Below are 21,490 nucleotides of genomic sequence, written 5' to 3' on the forward strand. Positions count from 1 at the left end.
ATCTACAAAGAGGTGTTGACAGATTCATTATCGTAGATATATTAACATAACTCCTTCAGTATTTGGTAGTTTAAACAGATTAAAAAAAGTCATGAACTATATAGAAAATTTTGAACAACACAGTTAGGCTAGCCTAATAGAAATAGATTGAAAATTGTTCCAAAAATTGGAAAATAAACATTTCAAGCGCACATGGAACATTTACAAAAAATGGCCACGTGTAAGAACATAAAGTTAGCCCCATAAATCTCTAAATGCAATTAAGTTAGAAATCAGTTACAAAAAGATAATTAAGGGGGAAAACATGTATTTGGAAATTTTTTAAATGCACTTAACTTTTGGGTCAAAGAGGAAATCATGTAAAAATTAGAAAATACTTAGAAATGGTAATGAGAATACTGTATCAAAACTGTGAAATACAGGTAAAGGAGTACTTTGAAGGAAATCTATAGCAATAGTGCTTAATGCTATAGATTTAGGAAATAACTAAGGCTCAAAATAGTGAGCTAAGATGTTAGGAAAACAACAGAATAAACCTAAAGAAAATGAAAGGAAATAATAAAGAGCAGAAATTAATAAGGTAGAAAAATATTCAGTAGAGAAGATCAACAAAGCCAGAAGTTAGTTATTTGAAAATACTAGTAAAATAGACTAACTTCTGGCAAGAGTAACCAAGAGCAAAAAAGAAAATGTACAATAACATTAAAAATTATAAGGGCATGGCTTAGTGGTTGAGCGTCAACCTCTGAACCAGGAGGTCACAGTTCCATTCCTGGTCTGGCCACATGCCCTGGTTGTGGGCTCGATCCCCAGTAGGGGGCATGCAGGAGGCAGCCGATCAATGACTCATTGATCTTTCTATCTCCCTTTCCCTTCCTTTCCAAAATCAATAAAAACATATTTAAAATGATAATAAGTAAATAAAAATAAGGGAACCATATCTAAACAGCTAAATGTGCTACACAGATTAAGCAGATAAAGAATATAATAACTTTATGCTAATAAATATGAAAAATGAAATGAATAGATTCCTAAAAAAATACAACTTACCAAAACTGGCTAACGAAGAAATCAAGAGCCCGAGAATCCTATAACTTGAACCAAAAACTGCTCTAAAAAAAAAAATAAAGTCTTTAATTTCTTTTTTAAATCCTATAACCATCAAAGAATTTGAATCAGCTTAAACTTTCCACAAAGCAAGCACCAGGTTCAGAACGCTTCACCAGGAAGTCAACAGAAAAAGGGGTCATTGAACTGTGGTGGAATCATACAATGGAGTGCAACACAGCAATGGAAATGGCTCAGTTGGTTGAGCATTGTCCTGATTGATGTTTTTCTCTCACATCAGTGTTTCTCTCTCTCTCTCCCTCTCCCTTGCTCTCTCTCGAAAAAAAATTAAAAAACATTTTAAGAAAAATACATAAATGGATGTGTAACTATAAAGAAAAGCAAGAAAATACTTACCATAAAATTTAGATAGTGTTTACCTGGAATTGGGCATGGAATCTGGGAGGAGCATACAGAGGGGCTTCTGAAGGACTAGAAATAATCCTATTCCATAATATGAGTGTTGGATACAGCGGTGTTCTTTTTATTGTTACTCTTTAGTTTCATACCTAGGTATATACTCTGGGGGAATTCTTGGATTTGCTAAAAATATTTATATATATAAAAATTTATACATTATATATAAATTTATTATATACTATATATTGTGTATTATATGTCTATTTATATATAATATTAATATATAAATTTACATATATTTATATATGTGCATACACACATACATACACTCTCCTTTATATATATCTTTTTCTTTTTTTTAATGTATCTTTATTGATTTCAAAGAGAGGAAGGAAGAGAGAGATAGAAACATAGATAATGAGAGAGTCATTGATTGGCTGCCTCCTGCACACACCCCCACTGGGGATTGAGCCCAAAACCTGGGCATGTGCCCTGCCTGGGAATCAAACTTTGATCTTCTGGATCCTAGGTCAATGTTCAACAGCTGAGCCACACCCGGCAGGGCTATATATATCTTTTTCAATTTAAACGCTATTTATTCTATGCAGGTGACAAAAAAGAATGAGGTAGATATGTATATACTGACATGGGGAAGTATCCAATGCATATTCAATGACAAGCATGTTGAGGAACTCTACAGTGTAACCCCATTTTAATAAAAATATTAATGTGTCCATTGAAATAAATCTGAACAATATACAATAAAGTGTGAACACTTGTTATCTCTAGGATGGTTTCCATTTCAAAATTATACAGTTCTGTAGTATTTTGGTATTTTGCAGTAATCTCATTTACTTTTGTGGTAAAAAAAAAAAGAACATTATTTTTATATGTGAAAAATACCTGTTTCAAATAGAGGGAGGAATACTCATTTTAGAAAGAGGGATTTTGTCTCCCTTTTGCAAGCCAAGAAGAGTTCCCTGACAACCCACCAATTCTGTAAAAGAGAATTTGTGAGGACAGAAAGTTCAAAATGGGAAAGGCTTCTGGACTCAGGTCCCTTTAATGGAGTCGAGCATAAATGGGGCCTGGTCAGTTCCTCTGGCTTACCAGCCTTTCCTAACCATGAAGCAAACCTGCTTGTTCCCTGTCACTCTCCACCCTAGCTCAGGAGGGTGACTGAGGTCTTGGCCAGCTGCCTTTCAGAGAACCCATTGTTCCAGGTTCCCAGCTAACTGAGCATCTGGCAGTTAAGCCAACAGCCAACAGTGTCCTGACTTCCTGAGTAAACACCTGTGAACTAAGAGAGGACATGGTGGGGTCAGAGCAAGTGTTCAGGGACACAGTAGGGCAAAGAACGGAGGAAAACCTTGATAGGGGATAAGGAAAGCCCAGGAGATCTTGTTCTGGGCCAGCCATTGAATTTTCCCGTTGCCCCAGAATTTTCTATTGCAAGTGATGGGCTCTTGGGCTCCGAGAGGCGTGGAAAGGAGGGTGTTCTGTGGCCCCAAAGAGAGTTCACCTCATGAGGCTGAAGGGGGAGGATTCCAGGCTTTGAACTCTTGTGCCCTCAGCTTGGCCTGGCTAGCTTCTAGTCATTCTTCAGATTTCAAATTAATAGACCACTTCCTCTTGGAAGCCTTCCCCAACTCCCACCGCCCACCTTTGCCACCCTCCAAGAAGAACTTAGAGGCCTCTGCTCACACTGCCTGTGCTTCCCCTTAGCCAGCGCTGTCCCACTCTAACAGTTGCCTGTTTGTCTTTCCCACTGGAATTTTAACTTCCTGAGGTCAAGGACTGTGATTTTCTTAACTAGTGTATCTCTAGTACCTAGGTACTCGAAAAGTACTCAGAAAATTTTTTTTTTTGTGGGTTTTTTAAAAAAAAAATTTTTAATTTGATTTGAGAGAGAGACATGGATTTGTTGTTCCACTTATTTATGCATTCATTGGTTGCTTCCTGTATGTGCCCTGACTGGAAATCCAACGCACAACCTTTGAATATAGTGAGCTGCTGTAACCAACCGAGCTACCCCAACAGGGCAGAAAATGCTTTGATAAATGGATCAATATAATGAAGGAATGGCAGAGAGGGCAAGTTCTGGAGTTTGGTTCTCAGCAGCCTAGGGAGGAGCCTCCAAAGGCAAAGGGAAGTAGCAGGGAGATTTACCCTCCCTCTTCTCCCCTCTCCTTCCCGTTGGGTCAGTGCACCCCTCCCTTCCCCACCGCCCAACTCCACATCCAGCTTGGTGTGAGCTTGAGCTCCCTCTACTGGCCATACTTTAGTGGCCACAGGGAGCCAAGCCCAGGTACACTCGTTCGTTTTTTTCTTCCCTCTGGAGAGGCTGTTCTACCCACTTCTGGACTCTGGGGTTCATGAGGGACTGGAGCATGAAGAGAAAACAGGGCTGGTCAACATACTGGAGGTTTCCCAGGTCTGAACTCCCATCCCCACGCCCATTCTCGACACCAAGGGGGACTTCCCTCACCCTCACCCCATGCTCACTTTCCTGTAGTATCCACTCCCAGATTCCTACTCCAGCTAATTCACAGAGATGTTGATTTCCGGAGCCTTTGGCTGATACATCAGCTCTGACTGTGGAAAAGAGATCTCAGGATGAGTTGGGAGTAGATAAAAAAAGACAGAGACAGCAGAGAGAAAGGGACCCAGAGAGTGAAAGGATATAAACCCACATTGAGACAAAAACAAAGATCAGGGTTGAGAATGACAGCCCCCTAGAGCTGCATCTCCAGCCCTTTCCACCCCCACGGGCTCATAAAGTAGGGTCCCTGCCCTAAGAAGGAAGATTTCCCTCACCCCTTCAGTGTGCCTATGTCAACACAGAGCTAAGAGGACTAACTATATTGATCATATCTTCAGGCTTCACAGAGATATTAGACTTTAGGAACAACTCCTGGACGACAGCACTTTCCCCTCCCGTCCCCTCTCCTAAGAGGGCCCATCCTGGAGCTCACATCTTCGCTGTCACTTCCACTGAATGAGCACTCTGGCTCCAGCCCCTTTTCAGGGATGCTCCTTTCTGCCTCTGGCATCAGCTCATCAAGCCAGAGGAGTTCTTGTGGTGAGAAGACCCACTCCAGTGCCTTTCGGACCCCCACCAGGCCCAGCAACTGCAGGGATAGAAACAAAGCCCAGGGTTGTCAGCAACAACAGCAGGAACATTAACAACAGTAACATTTATTCAGCACTTCCAATGTGCCAGGCATTATGTATCATTTCACTGAATGCTAACACATTCCTATGGGGTAGATATAATAATTATTGCCATTGTACAGAGAAGGAAACTGAGGCCCTGAAAGTTTAGGAACTTCTTAGAGGTCACACAGCTGGAATGTGGTAACCAGATTGGTCGTACATAGCCCATGGCTCTTAACTTCCTCAGTAAGAACAAGCCAGAAGCCACCTATGTTATCACCTCACTAAGTAACAAAAGTGGCAGCATTGCCTTTCCTAGGGCCTCAGTTTTCTTCTGGGCTTTATATTCCTACCTATGGTTGATCAGCCCAAAGAGGTCGGGTATCCCAGGACTAGCCCATCTGTAGGTATCCCTTGGCCATCTTTGTCCTAGGATTCCCAACCAGGCAGAGCCAGGGCAAGGGAGAGAGGGAAAAGTCTTCCTCTTATGGAGGCTTTGGCCACCTTCCCAGGCTCGGAGTCTCCCAGGAACCCCCAGGATACCACCCAACCCTGAGTCACCATGATGGGAAAGATGATGGCTGCTGGTGTAGACTTGACGATCCAAAGCAGACCCAGGCAGGCAAGCTGGGTGGCTGTGAAGAGGTGCACCCTGCTCAGGGGCACATGCCTCAAGAGCAAGAGGTCTGGCTGGTGTTTTGCTGGCATCAATAATAGCTGCACCCTCTTTGTGAACTGAGGGAACAAAAGGAGAGGAGGAAAGCAGGGTATTTAGGTAGTCTGGAAGGGTGTCACTGTTAATCATTAAAGCTCAGCACTGGGGCAGTCAGAAGACTCCCTTGGCCCCCTCCTCACCCAGAGCATGGCAGCAGAGTCCCTGAGCCCAGAAGAAATAGGAACAGAGGACAGGAGGGGAATTGGCCAGTGCAGGCAGGAAGTACCAGCAGGAAAGGAAAGGAGGAGGGAAGTTTCATGGTGATTTTAATGGGCTCACCTGGATGCTGCTAATTGCTGCCACCCCCATGTACAGGAAGATGCCATAGAGCACAGGCATTGGGATGAACTGGTAGAAAGAAGTGGAGAGCTGGCAAGGAGTTTACCTCTGCCAGTTGCCCAGGGGCCCCCCTTAGGCTCCAACCCCAGCCTGCAGCCTCCAGCCAGCATCTAAGCCTACTCAGGTCTGTCCCTTCCGTTCCTGCTTTGCATGCTTGATCTCACGGAACCGTCACGTAAGTCAGATGAGGTAAATTCTGTAACTGTCTCCACTTTACAGGTGGGGAAATTGGGTTTCAGAGAGTCTTGGTAACTTGCCCATTACCTGGCTGACCTCGCCAACCTTATGTACCACTTTCTTCTCTGCTTTCTCTGTTCCTGCTATACTGACCTCCTTTCCTTCCCTCAACATGCCCAAGTTCATTTCTACGCCTTGCAAGGCCAAATGCTTTGCTATTTTTCTCCGCCAAAAATGCCATGACTCCCTTCTCACTACCCACGACCCACCAGAAAGGCCTTCCCTGATCATCTAAAGTAGACCCCTGGCATTCAATCACCTTACTCTCTTTTACTTCTCATAGAAGTGGTCACTATCTGGAATTATCCTATTTTATGTTGTTTTTTTAATCTGTCTCCTCTCAACCAGACTGCAAGGATTAAGTGATCTCTTTTGAGCACCACTATATCCCCAGTCCTGGAACAGCGCTTGGCATATGGTTTATGCTCAGTAAATATCTGCTGAATGGGAGTCATCTAGTTAGTAAGCTGCTGATCCGGTCCTTCTGGCTCTTTCAACTACTCCACTCTCACCCAGCCTCTGTGACCTTTCCCTCCCCTAACCTCCCGTCCTACCAGTGACTCTTGTGGGCCAGTCTCCACACCCTCTTGACTGCGTTGCTGTCTTGGCTTGTTGAACCTTTCTGCTGTTACTCATTACTTAACTTTTGTTTGTGTGTGGGTATTGCTGGCAGGGGATTGGTTCTATATTCCTTTTCAATACTCCCCTCCACACACACACCTTCTCCCAGGTGCCTAGCAGAGCCTTGCACACAGCAGGTGTTCTATAAATATCTGGTTTGGTACAGGGAGAAGTGAAGGGCTTTTCCCTCAAAGTTTTTCTGGGCTGTGATGATCATAATCCGAGTCTAAGACTTGTTGGGAGGCTGGAGCAAGGGCAGCGCTTGGCCTCGGGGGGGGGGGGCATACCTACACCCTGTTCACTGGGTAGAAAGCCCACTGCGTTAGAGTTGGGTTCTCAGATCTGAGAAACTAGGTCTCCTGGTGATCTCTGTGAGCTACTTAACTTCTTTAATCTCCAGGCTCCTCATTTGTCAAGGACATATGCCTCTCAGGGTTAAGGACTGAATGAGGCCAGGTACGGAGAAACTGAACATGCAGTAAGTGTTCAGCCAGTGTTGGTTCTTGTAGTCCTTACTACCCTGCCCCTGACGCCAGCCTGCCTAACAAATGTACCTTGAGTACAGGTGCCAGGAAGATGGAGATTCCTGTGAGGATGAACACCACCAGGCCTGTCAGCCTCTGCTCCCTGTGGGGGAGGGAAGAGTGAGCCAGGAACTGGGAGAGCCCCTGGGGTGCCCAGGCTGGAACCCAAGCCAGACACCACTATAGACCCTGGCAGGAGGGAAGCGCAGGGATCCTCCAACAGTCATCTAGCAGGGAGGGGGCCCCAGCTTGGTGTGAACAACTGGAGAGGAAGGGTCAGGGTGCTTCAGTATGGGGGTCCCAGGCCTCTCCTTTAGTTCAAGCTCATAGTTGCTCTTTGCTTTTATTTTTTAAAATTTTGTTGGAAAAGTAGCAATTTTTACGCTGCCATAAAGACTTTCATTTCAGTTTACAAAGTTGATTTCACATACTTTGAACAGATTGTGTTTCCAGCAGTTACAAAATTGTTTTTGTGATGTTTACCTTGTAACATCAATGAGGTGCTTCTACATTGAGTAGGGTTTATTAGGTGGCACCTCACCCTTGCTCAACCCTGGCTGCCTCCACCCTTACTTCAACGAGGGCCCTCCCAGTGCCATGGCTGAAGGAGGAGAGGGAAGATCCGACACACCCATCTCAGAGCCCAGAACCTACCCATTCACCCCACTGCAGTGATCCTGGGGCAGTGAGAGAGCCCTCTGGAGCCACCAGCTTAGAATTTAAGCTGCCCAAATAACTCTGCCTTGTCCCCTGCTACCCCACCTTGCTGCCTGCCTTTCATTCCAGCCTCCTGACTGGCCTCACCTGATACCCAGGAAGCTGGGGGGCTCCCCCAGAGCACAGGCTCTGCTCTCTCTCCGAAGACTGTCCATGTGAGCCAGGGAGATGACAGTAGCTGAGACATACCAGGGCAGCCCAAGCGCCGATGTGAGCAGCATCAGCACAGCCACACAGAAGAGGTCCAGGTGGAAGCCAGCTCCCTTCTAGGGTAGCGGTGGGGCGATGAGAAAGAAACGAGCCCGCGCTAGCCCTCTGGATAGGAGAGGGGAAGCCTGGAACCCACCCTGGGCCTTCTGTCCCTTGGTTCAGGGGCCTAGGGTGCTACCCGGCAGGCCTCACCCGCAGTCTGTATTCAGCACGGTTGAGAATGACCGCTGTGATCTGCTGGTCCATGAAGATGAGAATAGACAGCAGCAGGGCAGGCAGAGCAGCTGCCACACTCAGCCACCAGGGGTTGGTTCCAAAAGGTGACACTAGCCAGTCACGCCCAGGTAGTGTGGGCTGGGGGAGGACGTTCCATAGACAGGTTGGAGAGGGTCTCCCAAGAGCACCTTACCTGCACACTCCAGCCGTGGCATTCTTCCACAACCTCCCTTACCACAACCCCTCCCCCTGACAAGGCCCTGGGTGCTGGGTGGGAGCAGTGTGTGTGTGCATAGCTGGTTTAATGCATCCCAGTGCCTTAAAAGTGGTCAGAAAGAGGGGAACCAGCCCTGGGGTTGGGATGGAGCCAGGGCTCTGGACTTTGATTCTCTGGGGCCCTCCCTCCCTGCAAGAGGAGGCGGTAACAGGTGAGGACTGCCTACTTCTTGGTGTACAGAGCTCTCCTCCCTAAGCACCCCCCTCAACATCCAGGGTGGGGCAACTCGGGTTCAGACCTGCCTTGATCTGGGGCAGGGGCAGGGCTGGGTGTGTCTGCGTCTGCTCTGATTATAAGCGTCTGTGTGGAGCACGGGGCCCCAGTTGTCTTGGGTTCTGAGTCCCTGAGGCTGCCTCAGTTGGAGCCCCCCTGCTGTCCTGTCTTGGGGGAAGCTGGAAGGGAGGTCTCCAAATGCACAGGCAAAGTCTAGGTGCCAAGTGAGTGCTAAGCCTTGATCTGTGCACTGTCATGCCCAGGGAGAGAGCTCCAGCGTCACTGAATCAGGGCAGGCAACCAGAGGTCAAAGAAGAGAGTGGCTAGTGGTGGAATGGGTAGGGCCCTGCCAAGGGTAGGGAGAACCATGACAATAGCTAACATTTAGTGAGGTATGTGCCAGTCCCGGTACTGTGATAAGTGTTTTACACTATTATCTGTAAACCTCAAAACACCTATGGGTAGGAACCTTTGTTATTATTTCCAATTTATAGATTAATAAATTGAGGCTCAGAAATGTGGCTTAACTTGCCTAAGGTCACACAGCTAAGAAGTGGCAGAACTGGAACTCAGACAAAGGGCTGGCTGGCCCGAACCCATTCTCTTAACTCCATATATATAATAATAGCTACTGAGTATTCTGTGCTCACTGTGTGTCTGGAGCAGCATCTCATTTATCCTCACAACTCTGAGGCCATTATTGTTACTATTTCTATTTTACAAGTGGGCAAACAGAAGCTTCGAGGAGATTAAGTGTGAGATCTATGTGTCTTCCTCCTCCAGGGTCCTGTCTGCTGGCCCTGCCTGTCCCTTTCCCAGCTCTCACCTTGAACTCTCTGGGCACCATGAGCTTTGGTGTGGCTAGGCCCAGTAAGGCGTCAAGGCCACAGCCCAGCAGGATGGCCAGGACTGAGGAGAAGTCGCTGAGTACCTTGCGCACCTGGCCACACAGTGGACACTCAGTCAGGTTCGGGCCTCCCATCGCCCTCCCTCTGCACCCCTTCCCATTTACAGGCAGGGCCCAAGGCCAAGAGCTAGTCGTCTCCCACAGAAAGAGGTGACACTCACCACAGATGGGAAGAAGCGGCTTGTCCTTACATGCTTGAGGGCCATGGCAAAGAGGAAGGAGGCAAGGAAGAGGAGGAGGGAGAAGAAGGCAATGTCTGGGACCGTATGACAGCCGGGGCCACGAGGGTGGCCTCCCCGCCGGACACACTCAGGTGGCGGCAGCAAGGATGCATTGACCAGGCCTAGGTCCTGTACGGAACGGTGGTCAGGATGAGGCTATGGGCCGCAGCAGAAGCATCCAGAGACGCCCACTGAGGCACCGAGGGCCCGGGACAGGAGGTTCCCCAGCCAGAGCAAATGGCTGGGCCTGTGGCCTATGGGGGTTTCTCTAGCCTGGGGGATGGAAAGAGCCAGGAGCCACTGACGTCTTTGGCCTCCACCTTTGCTCTTCCAGGCCCTCCTAGGAAAAGGCGCTCACCGTGCTTAAGATGTCATCTCTGTCTTTTGGCTTTGTCCTGGGCCACTGAGACTCATTTCCTGGGAAGCAGAGAATTTGGGTGTATGTCCCTCCCCTGGGAACCTTCTCCAGCCTCTCAGAAGCCTGATTTCATGGGTCCAGCTGAACCAGAAGTTCTTAGTTCTGACTCATCTGTCTGCTGACTCCAAGTGCTACCATGTCTGCTCCTCAGGTATGCCCTGCCTCTTGCCCTGGCCCCTTCAAATTCTCTACCTGTCTTATCCCTGGTGCCCAGCACAGGACTGGCCAAAGCAGATGCCTGGCAAATGGTTGCTCAGTGGATGGGCATACAAATCTAGCAGAGACAGAACTGGTATTGTTCATGCCTAGCACAGAGTCTGGTACTCCGAGAGGACACCTCTTCGCCAGTCCTGGTGTTTCCATCCATGTGGAGGAATATGTGTAAGCGCAGTACTTGGAGCTTCTCTCCACCTGGTCAGTCCCTCAGATCCAGAGGAAGAGTAGCGATTTATTTGATTGGTGCATTTAGGAGAAGAAGCTGGGCATGCCTGGCTTTGTTGCTTCCTCCCCTGCTCTGGGGTGTAAACTGCCTGTGCATGTGCATCGAGCTGCTCCTCTGCAGCAAGACAGTCTCTGTCCAGTGTGGCCATGATGGATGGGTAAGTCTACCTAATTTTGGTTTCATTGTTAGGAGACCCATTCACCCATACCTATAACCATGTTCTATCAGCATTGTAAGAAATAAAGATGATATTGGGCCTGCTCTGTTGACTTATTTTCAATTGATTTCAAATCAGAGGGGAAGAGTGCTGCTGTTTATTAAGTAAGTACTCAGAATTTTGCTGAACTTAACCGAGGGGGACAGCAAGGAGACACCCCTCTCCCTCCTTACCCTCCCTCATCTTCCCCAGCTCCCTATTTCCCTTGCCCACCTCCGAGGTCTGGGTACTGGCAGAAGCAGCCATAGGCGGGAGAGCCAGGCCTCTGGATGGGATAGGCCTGGGTCAAGCTCAGCATTTTCCCCACGGCATCGTAGATGAAGATGAGGCTGATGAGGGCACAGAAGCCTTCCTCGGTGAAGCGAGTAAAGTAGCGCACCAGCACACTGGCCTCTGTGGCCACCAACGCCAGGCAAAAGGTGGCCACCCAGATGCCCACCCACAAGCGGAAGGGCAGGTAGTCCAGGCTGTAATCCCTGGGGGGGGGGGGGGACAGGCAGGGCTTGGCGGGGCTGTTCTGTTCTCCGTTTAACCCAGGTCAGTCGCCCCAGAAACCAGGCGGTTCCACCCTCTCCTGATTCAGCCAGGACCAGGCTAGTGAGGTGCGGGAGCCCCACCTGCTGAATGAGTAGAGCAGGCGTTCAAATACCAGCACGGGCCCGGTGCTGCTGAGGATGGTGAGGGGCTGGCCGGCCATCAGGCAGAAGGCAGCTCCAGCCACTGCTGTGCCCAGGAAACTTTCCAGCACCCCCTAGAAGCCAACAGGAGACCCTGTCAGCTCAGGACCCTGGAGTCCTCAACACAGGAACCCAAGCTTCCAGGGAGCCTCCTCAGGCCACCCATCGTCCCAGGGAAGCGCGAAGGGCATGGCTGCAGGACCCCCGAAGCTTGTGCCTGGCTCCCTTACACATCCCCACCGACCTGAGCACCATCGGTAGCTTCTCCCAGCAGCCCTCCAAAAGTGATGGCGTTAGTGATGGTGGCCAGGTAAATGTAGAGCACAGCCGAGAGGCACTGAGGGTGCAGGGCGTCCAAGAAGTCGCTGGGGTACCACGAGGCCTTCCGGCGCACGTCCTGGACGAGGCCCCCAAACAGCCTCCCGCCCACTGGTCGTCAGTTATACAGATTTCCACCCCTCATGCCCATCCCCACTGCTGTCCCTGAGCCCCGCTCACAGTGAGCACGCACCTCCATGCTCCGCCCCCCCCCTCAGCCTCCCTCCCCCCCGCAGCTCCCCCCCCCGCAGCCTCCCTCCCCCCCGCAGCTCCCCCCCCCCCGCAGCTCCCCCCCCCCTCCCCGCCCCGCGCTCCCACCCAGCTCGCCTCACCGGCCGGTGCGCTGCAGCTCCGGGCTGGGTGCGTGCGGCGAGCGGCCGCGCCTGTCCTCAGCCGGGGCCCCACGCCGGGCACAGGGGCCCCTGGCCTCCTGACCTTGCGAGGGGAGCCTGAGATGAAGGGGAACCCAGGCTGACTGAGGATCTCCAACCAGTCGCCGCCTGGGCGCCCTGCCCCCTGGTGGCTGCTCGTGTGTCTGCCGAAGGACTTCAAATTCAAAGGTAAGTCCCCTTTCCTTTCCTGGGATCCCCTCCCCTCTTCAACAGTGGAACTGGGCCCGAGACTGTGGGGAGAGAAGGATCTATACTGGATGATGACCCCAGATACCTTTTGTGCTGAGAAGGCAGGCATTTAGGCGGGGGAATCCGGGCTGTCGGGTCCCACCGACCTGGAGGGAGCACTGTCACCTCCTCTAGGAAGGCATCCAGGGCTGCCAGAAGGTCATGAAGGTTGCTGGCCCTACGGACTGACCACTGGAATTGCTGGGGACAGGCACAGAGTGGCGGCAATATGCATATCTGGGCTCTTACGTACATTTTCACAGTCTCAAAACTAGATACACGAGTCACACAGGCAGACTAGTCATTCCAGCATTCGTTCATTAATGCACGCATTCAGCGAGTATCTATCGGTGCCCACTGAACACCAGCACTGTGCTAGGTCAGGGGCTACTGTGGTAGCCAAGGAAACTTCAGTCTTTATGCTCACAGACACAAAACCACACTCTGCCTCATTGCTATATTCAATCACACATATAGAGTTCACACACACACACATGCACACAAGCCTGCCCAGCTCACCGGGTCACTGAGGAGGACAGCCACTGCCCGGCCCATCTCATGGTAGCTCCTTCCCGGTGTGGGGGGACCGAGGAGGAGGCAGAAAAATCTGAGGAAGGAACCAAGCCCTAGAGAGGGTCAGAGGCTGCTATCCCATAGGGCAGCCCTGACTTCCAACCTCCCTACCAGCAGTCATATACACACTCATGTGCACACCTACTTTGCAGTCATGACCACTACCCCCTCCCCAGACTCCTGAGCACCATCCCCACACACCCCAAGAGAACTGGACCAGAGATCTCTCAATCCCCTTCCCAGTAAAGGCCTTTCTCTGGGCTCCAGGATCCATCACTCCCACTCAGCAGCCTCACCTGCTGGGGAGGGGCACCTCAGTAAGAGGCCCCAGCACCACTGGATCCTGCAGTCGCACAAAGGCACCCAGTGGCTGTGCCAGGAAGCCCAGCTCTCCTGCTAGCACAGCCCCTGCCTCAGCCCCTGGAGGCAGCTTCTGTCTCAGGGAGTTCTGACGCTGGGTGGGGGTGCAAAGAGACACAGGATAAGAGGTTATTTTGGGAGGGGAGTGATGGCAGGATGCTGACAGATGAGGAGTCCAGTTGAGAGTAGGCCCCTGTTAATCCCTGACCCCTCTCCCAGCCCTGCCCCAGGAAGGGCCTCAAACCTGTTCCTTCAGGGGGGCTTCCTCATCGTGGGAAGCCTCTCGTGAATGGGCAGACCCTTTAAAACAAGATTTTGCAGTGAGTAAGAGCACAGGCTTTGGGAATGGACCCACCAGGGCTCCCTGACCAGCTTTGCCACTGACAAGCTATAAAAACTGAAGCACACCCTTCCCCTCCTCTGAGCCTCGGTTTTCTCATCACAAAAATGGACATTATTGCAGTACTACCACACAGGGTGCTTGTAAAAATTAAATGAGACACCTATGTGAAGCTCCCAGTGCAGTGCCTACCAAGAACACCTCTTCACAGAGCTCTGGCTGTTAGGGTTCTAGCCCCTCCATTCTCCCCGCACCATTACTCCCACTTCCTTCTCACCCATGAGTCCTGGGTTGAGTGTCGAGGTCTAAGCCGAGGCTAGGCCACTCCTGGTTCAGGAAGGTGCAGGGGAGATCTAGGACCCTCCCACCCCAGGATTTTTGGTTCTGAGTCCAGGGAGGGGCCTCTTACCCCAACAGGGCCTGGTGCTTGTGGTCTGGATGAGGTGCTGGGGTCTCTGCAGAAGCAAGGACTGCAGCTGCCCTCTCAGCTCCGGGCTCAGCGACTCCACTCTGGTCACCTGCTCTGGGGAACAGAGGGGGGGCTCCAACCCTTTCCTGAGAGCTCTCTGCCCCTGAACTCTTCCCCTTTCCCCTCTGCCCAGGTCATTTTCCCTCCTGGGGGTCTCAGAGAACAGAGGAGTCAGTGAACTTACTCCTTCACTCCGCTTTTCCATCTACCCCCTGTGACAGGGATGGATAATCCCTAAGGTGGGTATTGTGGGCTCGGGAAAATTCTGAGACTTTGGGGGGAAATCTTAGGGAAATGGTGGCATGGCTACCCAGGCCCTCCCTACAAAGTCTCCCAGCATACCCACGAGCTCCAGGAGGCTTTGAGCTGGACAGTCCAGCAGGACAAGGCCCTCGGCCAGTAGGCTGCGGAGCTTCTGCAGGCTGGGCAGCGCCAGGGTGGGCACATGGGGGGCACTCCATCGGCCCCCACCCACCTCTAGCTTCTCTTCAAACAGCACCCACCTGCAGGGGTGAACAGTGTTATCGGGGGCATCTCTCCCAGGTCCAGAGGGCGACACAGAAGAGCCAGGTAAGGCAAATTAATGAGGGAGGCGTACACCCAGTGGTGCAGAGTATGCCCCTCCTTAGGCAGCGACCTTTTGTCTTGGGTCTTAGGAAACTCAAAACTAGATTGCAGAGAAGGCTAAGCATTATAGAGGCCTGAAAAGGCCTGAAATGTGGACAGAGAGAAACTTCTGATTGGGGGTGAGAATACCACTTACCTAGCTGAGGAGGCCCCAGCCGAGGAGGGGAAAGACCCCATAAAACTGGCCTGGGTTTTACTCACCTGCCTGTCTCTCTCCACTCCAGTGCCTGGGGCCAGCCCAGCAGCTCATTCAGCTGAATGAAAAGTACAGGGTCTTTGGGTATGCCCAGTTCCCCGCTGTCAGTGTCTGAGAAGCCACCAGGGCTGGGGCCAGGGCCAGGGCCAGGGCCAGGGCCAGGGCCAGGGCCACTGTCCAGCTCTCCTGTGGGCATATTTTCATAAGCGCTGTAGACATCAAACTCCTCCTCTGGCAGTTTCATCTGGGTGAGGCTTGCAAAGCCTTTTGGGACTAGTGCAGTCCTAGGTTCTGAGTCCAGAGGCCCCTGGGCTGGCTGCATTTATAATGTAACCCCCATGCAGCACAACACAGGCAGAGAAAGGTCTGCTGACTCCAGAGCCAACCAGTCACCTCCTCCCCTGCTTGCTTTCCCCATTCCCCACTGGCCTGAGAGTGTTTGCAAGGCTAGCCTGAATTCTCCCTGACTCTCCAGAAATGCCCTAGCTGGGGCCAAAGTGAACTTGCCAAAAGTGTGTGCATTTTCTGTGGGATCAGGTCTGATCTTACGTGTTTTGTGTAAATAAACAGAAGTAAGTTGTTGGCCTGGGTCTGAGGATTGACAGGGCCAGATTATGCTGACCCCTGCTCTGTATCAAATAAAAACACCAAACACTCAGGACTGTTTTGGGTGTCACCAACACACCCGAAGGGCACTCATTTGGACAAACAGAGACCTCACAAATAACTGGGTCTATAAAAGCCAGGCAGGATAAGGGAGACAGCAGGCCCAATAAATGGGCTAATGGTGGAAAATGGAAGCAGTTCTTGGAGAACACAATGGCTAGTCTTACATTCCTTTGTCAAACACCTGGAAACTCCCCAATTTAACTGTGTCCTCGGGGTCTACCCTGCTAACAACCCCCCAGTGAGAATGGAGGAGCCAGCTAGAGTGTGTGTGTTTGAAGGAGTTCCTGGGGCTGAGTGAGCAAAGGAAAATGCGGCTATTAGCCACATTGCCCCGCCTCCAACAGTGCTACCCTATTTCTCCCCTGAATTATTTTAATAGCTTTCTAATCCCTTGCAACAATCTCTCTGCTTCAACTCCTTCTCCCTTCTTTCCTCCCAAAGTCCATTCTCCACAGAGCAGCAATGGGGGTGGTCCTTTTAAAAGGCGATCTAGCCACATTACTCTTGTGCTCAAAACTCGCCTGATACATTCCCATTACTCCTAGAAAAAAAAAATTAAACTCTGTCCTGGCCTACAAGGTCTATGGCCTGGCCCCAGCCCACCTTCTCACGCCACTCGCCCTTTGCTCTCTGCTCACCGCCACGCTGGCCTTTGTTTTGCAAAGCCTCTCCTGCCTGAGTGTCTTTGCAGTGCCTCTTCTCTCTACATGGAAAGCTTTCCCCACATGACTGGATCCCCATCACCTGAGTCTCATCTCAGATGATATCTGTTCAAGGAAACCTTCCTTTTCCATGCTGTCCCAAGTTTCCCTCTTGGCTCACTCTTCACATTTCTGTTCTGTTTTCTTCCTAGCAGTTATCACTGTAATAACTGCCCTGGTTATTTATTTTTTTATCATTTATTGCCTGCTCCTCCACACACTCACACTCACTGGATTGTACCGTCCGCAGAACAGGTATTTTATCTATAATCTTTACCTCGACCCCTAGAGCACCTAGTGGCTGGCGCTCAATAAATACTTGTTCAATGAGCGCATAGAAAGGGAGGGGTGGGGAAATGAGATGCGTTTCTCCTGGAGGCCACACGAGGGCGCTACTCCATGCGGATCGGATCCTTAGGCGGCTCCCTTGGGCCCAGGTGGTGAGAGAGCGGGGAGGTTCCTGGATCCTCACAGCTGACTCGCCTGATGGGATGGGGTGTTGGGGGAGCGCAATAGGGACGGGCTGAGAGGGCCGAGCAGGCTCATCTGAATGTCAAAACCTCCACTAGATACCTGAGAAATGGGGCTCACTCTAGCCCTCCCCACCAATCCCAGTCTGGACTTGGAGAGATTTGCCCCGAGTCCAAGGAGCTCACAGGGCAAGAATTAGAGGAGTGAGTCACTATAGTACTACCCGTTGGGGACAAGGTGCTGAGACTGAGGGGGGAGTTGGTTTCAGTCCCGGAGGAATAGAAACTGGCTTAGGCCTGAGAGGGCCTGGAATCCTGTGACCGCCCCCTTCAAGAATGTGCCCCAAGCTCAGGGGCAAGTGACTCAAGGGAGTCTGAGGGGGACAGGAGCATGGGCTTCGCACGAATACACCCTTCCCACCCCCACTCTTGCCAGAGTTCAGATGGCCTGCGCTCACCCTCTCTGTGGCCCCAACTGTCCTGGCTCCAGAGACTGCTTGTAGCAGAGGGCCACAGTGCCCCCATTCTCCCCAGGTCCCGCTTCCACCTCTTGGGCCCTAAGTGCCCTGTGCTGGGCAGAAGGGATGCAAGGAGGGACCCAAAGGTCTGCCTATGGGCACCAGCAGTCTCGCGGACAGGGAAGGTGTGCTGCTGGGTGTGGGCACTGGAAAATACCCTGGCCCAGGAGTTCTAAGACTGGACTCTCATCCTGGCTCCGTCACAGACTTATTAGGTGCTCTTGAGCAAAGCCCTTCCTGAATTTTCTTATCAGCAAAAGGAGAATAATAAAAGTGCTTGCCTCATAGGCTTCATTGAATGAAATAATGCATGTAAAGTAGACCTGGTACATAGTTATCACAACAGAGGGGAGCTGTAATTATTATATAACTATGAAAATAGTCACTCCCAGAGTGGGGAAGAAAGAAAATATCCTACACTGAAAAGCCAGTTGTATCTAACCACTGTGCGAGGCACATTATCTTATGTAATCCTTAGAACAAGTTTTTAAAAACTTTTAATTTTTAAAACTTATTGAACTTATTTTTTAAACTATTTATGTGTGTCTAATTATAGAAGAAGAAATATAGAAATTCAAAAAAGTGCAGAGAGGTCTCAGGCTGGTACTTTTCATCCAGCCTTCCCCAGTGGTAACGTCATACATAAGGAAAGTACAATATCAAAACCAGGAAAATGACATTAGTACAATACTCTTAACTAGACTCTAGGACTTATTCAGATTTCACCAGTGTCTGTATGCATTCATTTGTGTTGAGTATGTATAGTTTTTTTGAAATTTTATCTCATGTATAAGATTCACTTACAAAAAGTTGGGCAAGCCCTGGCCAGTTTGGCTGAGTGGTTAGAGTGGGGCCCCGGTTCCTGGTCAAGAGCACATACTTCGGTTGCAGACTTGATCCCTGGCCCAGGGCACCTTCGGGAGGCAGCCAATCAATGTGTCTCTGTCAAATTAATGCCTCTCTCTCTCGCTCTTTCCCCCCTCTTCCACCCCCTCCATTCTCTCTACAATGGAAAAAGATATCCTCAGGTGAAGATTAAAAAAAAAAAAAGAAGAAGCTGGGCAAATTGCTCAGCCTCTTTAAGCCTTGGTTTTCTCATCTATAAAATGGAGTAAAATACTATCTTCCTCAGAGGACTGTTGTGAGAATTAAATGAGATACTATATGTAAACTGCTCAGAGTAATGCCTAAAATGTGGTAAGAGTACTCAATAAATTTGAATACTTATTTAGAAAAAGAGTGTTTTGAAAAGTGACCTAAAATACATAAATAGGGCCTGGCTGGAGTGGCTCAGTGGTTGAGCGTTGACCTACAAACCAGGAGGTCATGGTTCGATTCCAGGTCAGGGCACATGGCCGGGTTGCAGGCTCCACCCCTAGTAGGGGACATGCAGGAGGCAGCAGATCAATGATTTTCTCATCATTGATGTTTCTGTCTCTCCCTCTCCTTTCCTCTCTCTGAAGTAATAAAGACATATTTTAAAAATCTCTTTAAAAAAACATAAATAGGGGGCAGATGCGGGTGGAGGGGGTCAATGGGGAGAAAAAATGGGACATTTGTAATACTTCCAACAATAAAAATAAATTTTTAAAAATACATAAATAATTCATATTTGTTGTAGAAAAGCACAGAAAATGTCCATAAAAGTAAAAATAAATAAAATAAATTTTTCATAATGTCCTTAACCCCAAAATAACCACTGTTAAGAATTTTACTGAGATCCAAGATGGCGGCAGATTGAGTGGAAGCTACACCGACACTCTCCCAGGATCAAACTGGAATTACAACTATAATATGGAAAACCCATCCTGAATAATCAACTGCAACTGAAGACAAGCTGGGGAGCACCCTCACAACCAAGGAGGAAAAGCAGAGACGGCATAGAGACTGGCAGGAAGTGCGGAGGCGAGAGGGCTGGCTGGGCTCCCACAGGCAGCAGCTGAAGGTCCGCAGGGAGATCTCAGCTGTGGGGGTTCCCACTGAGGACTCTGGGGCCTAAACCCCAGGCTGGGCTTCCCAGCCAAGAGCATCAGAACTGAGAAAGGTGCCCACATAACATCTGACTGCAAAAAGCAGCAAAGTTTCTGTCTGCCAGGAAGAGATGGCTGGAAAGGCTGGCACCTTCTTAAAGAGTCAATGCACAAAGTTTCGTGTGCAGCCACTCACCTTGGGTTCCAGCAGAGGGAGGGCAGAGTGGGCTAGAGCAGTGTGAGGAGAATCCAGGGGGACTGGCGGGAGGGGAATAGATCTCAGAGGGCACCCATCTGGACCCTGGTGCTGAGTCATTCCTCCATATGGCAGAGGACATCTTTCTCAGGCAGACATTGACCTTCCAGGTAGCTTTTGCCTATTGGAGAAGCAAGTGTCCCACCCTCCTGGAAAACCTCTGGGCCCACCCTGTGGAGTTTCTACAGCCTGAGGCTCATTAAGAGACTGAGGTGCTTTGAGTCTTTACCTGATTTGCTTCTGGACCCAGGGCTTAGAAAAGCAGACCTTGGTGCACATCTTGGTCCTGTCCAAACACACCCAACCCCAGCAGAGGAAACCAGAAGCTGTGGAGTGTGGAAAACTTCACATAGGGTACTCAAGGCCAGTCACAAATAGTGTCTCACATTGGGCTGAGACCATCCAAAAAACTGGGAGTCCTAGCAGATCTACCCAATACATAGAAACAAATCCAAACAGGCAGCCAAAATGGGGAGACAAAAAAACAAGCCCCAAATTAAAGAATAAAAGAATTCTCCAGAATAAGAGCTAAATGAAATGGAGATAAGCAATCTATAAGATACAGAGTTCAGAATACTGATCATAAGGATGCTTAAAGGCATGAAAAAAGATACAGAAACCATGAAGGAAATTAAGAATGACATAACAGAAATTAAAAAAACATTGGAAGGAATGAACAGCAGATTAGGGGAAGCTGAGGATCAGATCAGTGAATTAGAAGACAGGGTAGAAAAAAATCACCGAATCAGAGAACCAAAAAGAAAAAACAATTAAAAAACAGGAGAACACTTTAAGGGAGCTGTGGGACAACATGAAATGTAACAATATTCACATCATAGGAGTGCCAGAAAATCTGGAAAGTAAGCAAGGGTTAGAGAACCTGTTTGAAGAAATAATGGCAGAAAACTTCCCTAACTTAGTGAAGGAAAAACTCATACAAGTTCAGGAGGCATAGAGAGTCCCAAGCAAGAAGAATCCAAAGAGGCCCACGCCAGACACATCATAATTAAAATGCCAAAAATCCAAGACAAAGAGAGAACCTTAAAGGTAGCAAGAGAAAAGCAAGCTGTTACCTACAAAGGAGCTCCCGTAAGGCTGTCAGTTGATTTCCCATCAGAAACCCTACAGGCCAGAAGGGAATGGTATGAAGTATTCAAGGTGATGCAAAACAAGGATCTGAAACCAAGACTACTCTACCAGTGAGACTATTATTCAAGATAGATGGTGAAATAAAGAGCTTTCCAGACAAAAAAGGCTAAAGGAATTTATCACTACCAAACCAGCATTGCAAGAAATGTGAAAGGGACTGCTGTAATAAGAAGTTGAAATAGCGAGAATGAGAAACACAGGCATAAAGAAATAAAATGGCAATAGATAAGTACCTATCAATAATAACCTTAAATATAAAAGGATTAAATGTCCCAATCAAAAGACATAGGGTAGCTGAATGGATAAGAAAACAAGACCCAAATATATGCTGTCTACCAGAGACCCACCTCAGAACAAAAGACTCACACAAGCTGGGGGGGAAAACCAAAAACTTCTGGAGGACTTTAAAGGAGAGATTGACAGCAGTACAATCATAGTAGAGGACTTTAACACCCCACTGACTTTCTGGATAGATCTTCCAGACAGAAAGTCAACAAGGAAACAGTGAATCTAAATGACACACTAGATCAGATGGATTTAATTGACATTTACAGAACATTCCACTCCAAAGCTGCAGAATAGGCATTCTCCTCAAGTGCACATGGTCACTCTCAAAGGTAGACCACATGTTAGGACACAGAACAAGTCTCTACAAATTCAAGAAGTTTGAAATCATATCA

The 21,490-nt window shown here is 49.2% G+C and overlaps 1 protein-coding gene across 3 annotated transcripts; it reads right to left on the minus strand.

The window, feature by feature from the left end:
- Positions 1–3,356: 3,356 nt before the first annotated feature.
- On the minus strand, positions 3,357–16,283 carry SLC4A9 (solute carrier family 4 member 9). Of its 3 annotated transcripts, none has more exons than XM_081136519.1 (22): positions 15,083–16,283; positions 14,597–14,757; positions 14,195–14,308; positions 13,690–13,745; positions 13,382–13,539; positions 13,032–13,119; positions 12,559–12,713; positions 12,225–12,341; positions 11,819–11,993; positions 11,515–11,648; positions 11,111–11,373; positions 10,179–10,237; positions 9,761–9,949; positions 9,519–9,632; positions 8,179–8,340; positions 7,864–8,042; positions 7,090–7,162; positions 5,618–5,686; positions 5,185–5,358; positions 4,443–4,598; positions 3,973–4,062; positions 3,357–3,850 (listed from the first exon to the last, which is right to left on the minus strand). In XM_081136519.1, exons 1-21 carry the CDS (start codon positions 15,397–15,399, stop codon positions 4,009–4,011), a joined length of 2,967 nt encoding a protein of 988 aa, XP_080992645.1. In that variant the 5' UTR covers positions 15,400–16,283; the 3' UTR covers positions 3,357–3,850; positions 3,973–4,008. The 3 variants fall into 3 exon arrangements, with proteins under 3 accessions (XP_080992645.1, XP_080992646.1, XP_080992647.1); XM_081136520.1 differs by having other exon boundaries at positions 3,962–4,062; XM_081136521.1 differs by lacking the exon at positions 9,519–9,632.
- Positions 16,284–21,490: the final 5,207 nt, after the last annotated feature.

This window comes from Miniopterus schreibersii (assembly GCF_964146895.1).
Source record: "Miniopterus schreibersii genome assembly, chromosome: 4".
Taxonomy (NCBI): Eukaryota; Metazoa; Chordata; class Mammalia; order Chiroptera; family Miniopteridae; genus Miniopterus; species Miniopterus schreibersii.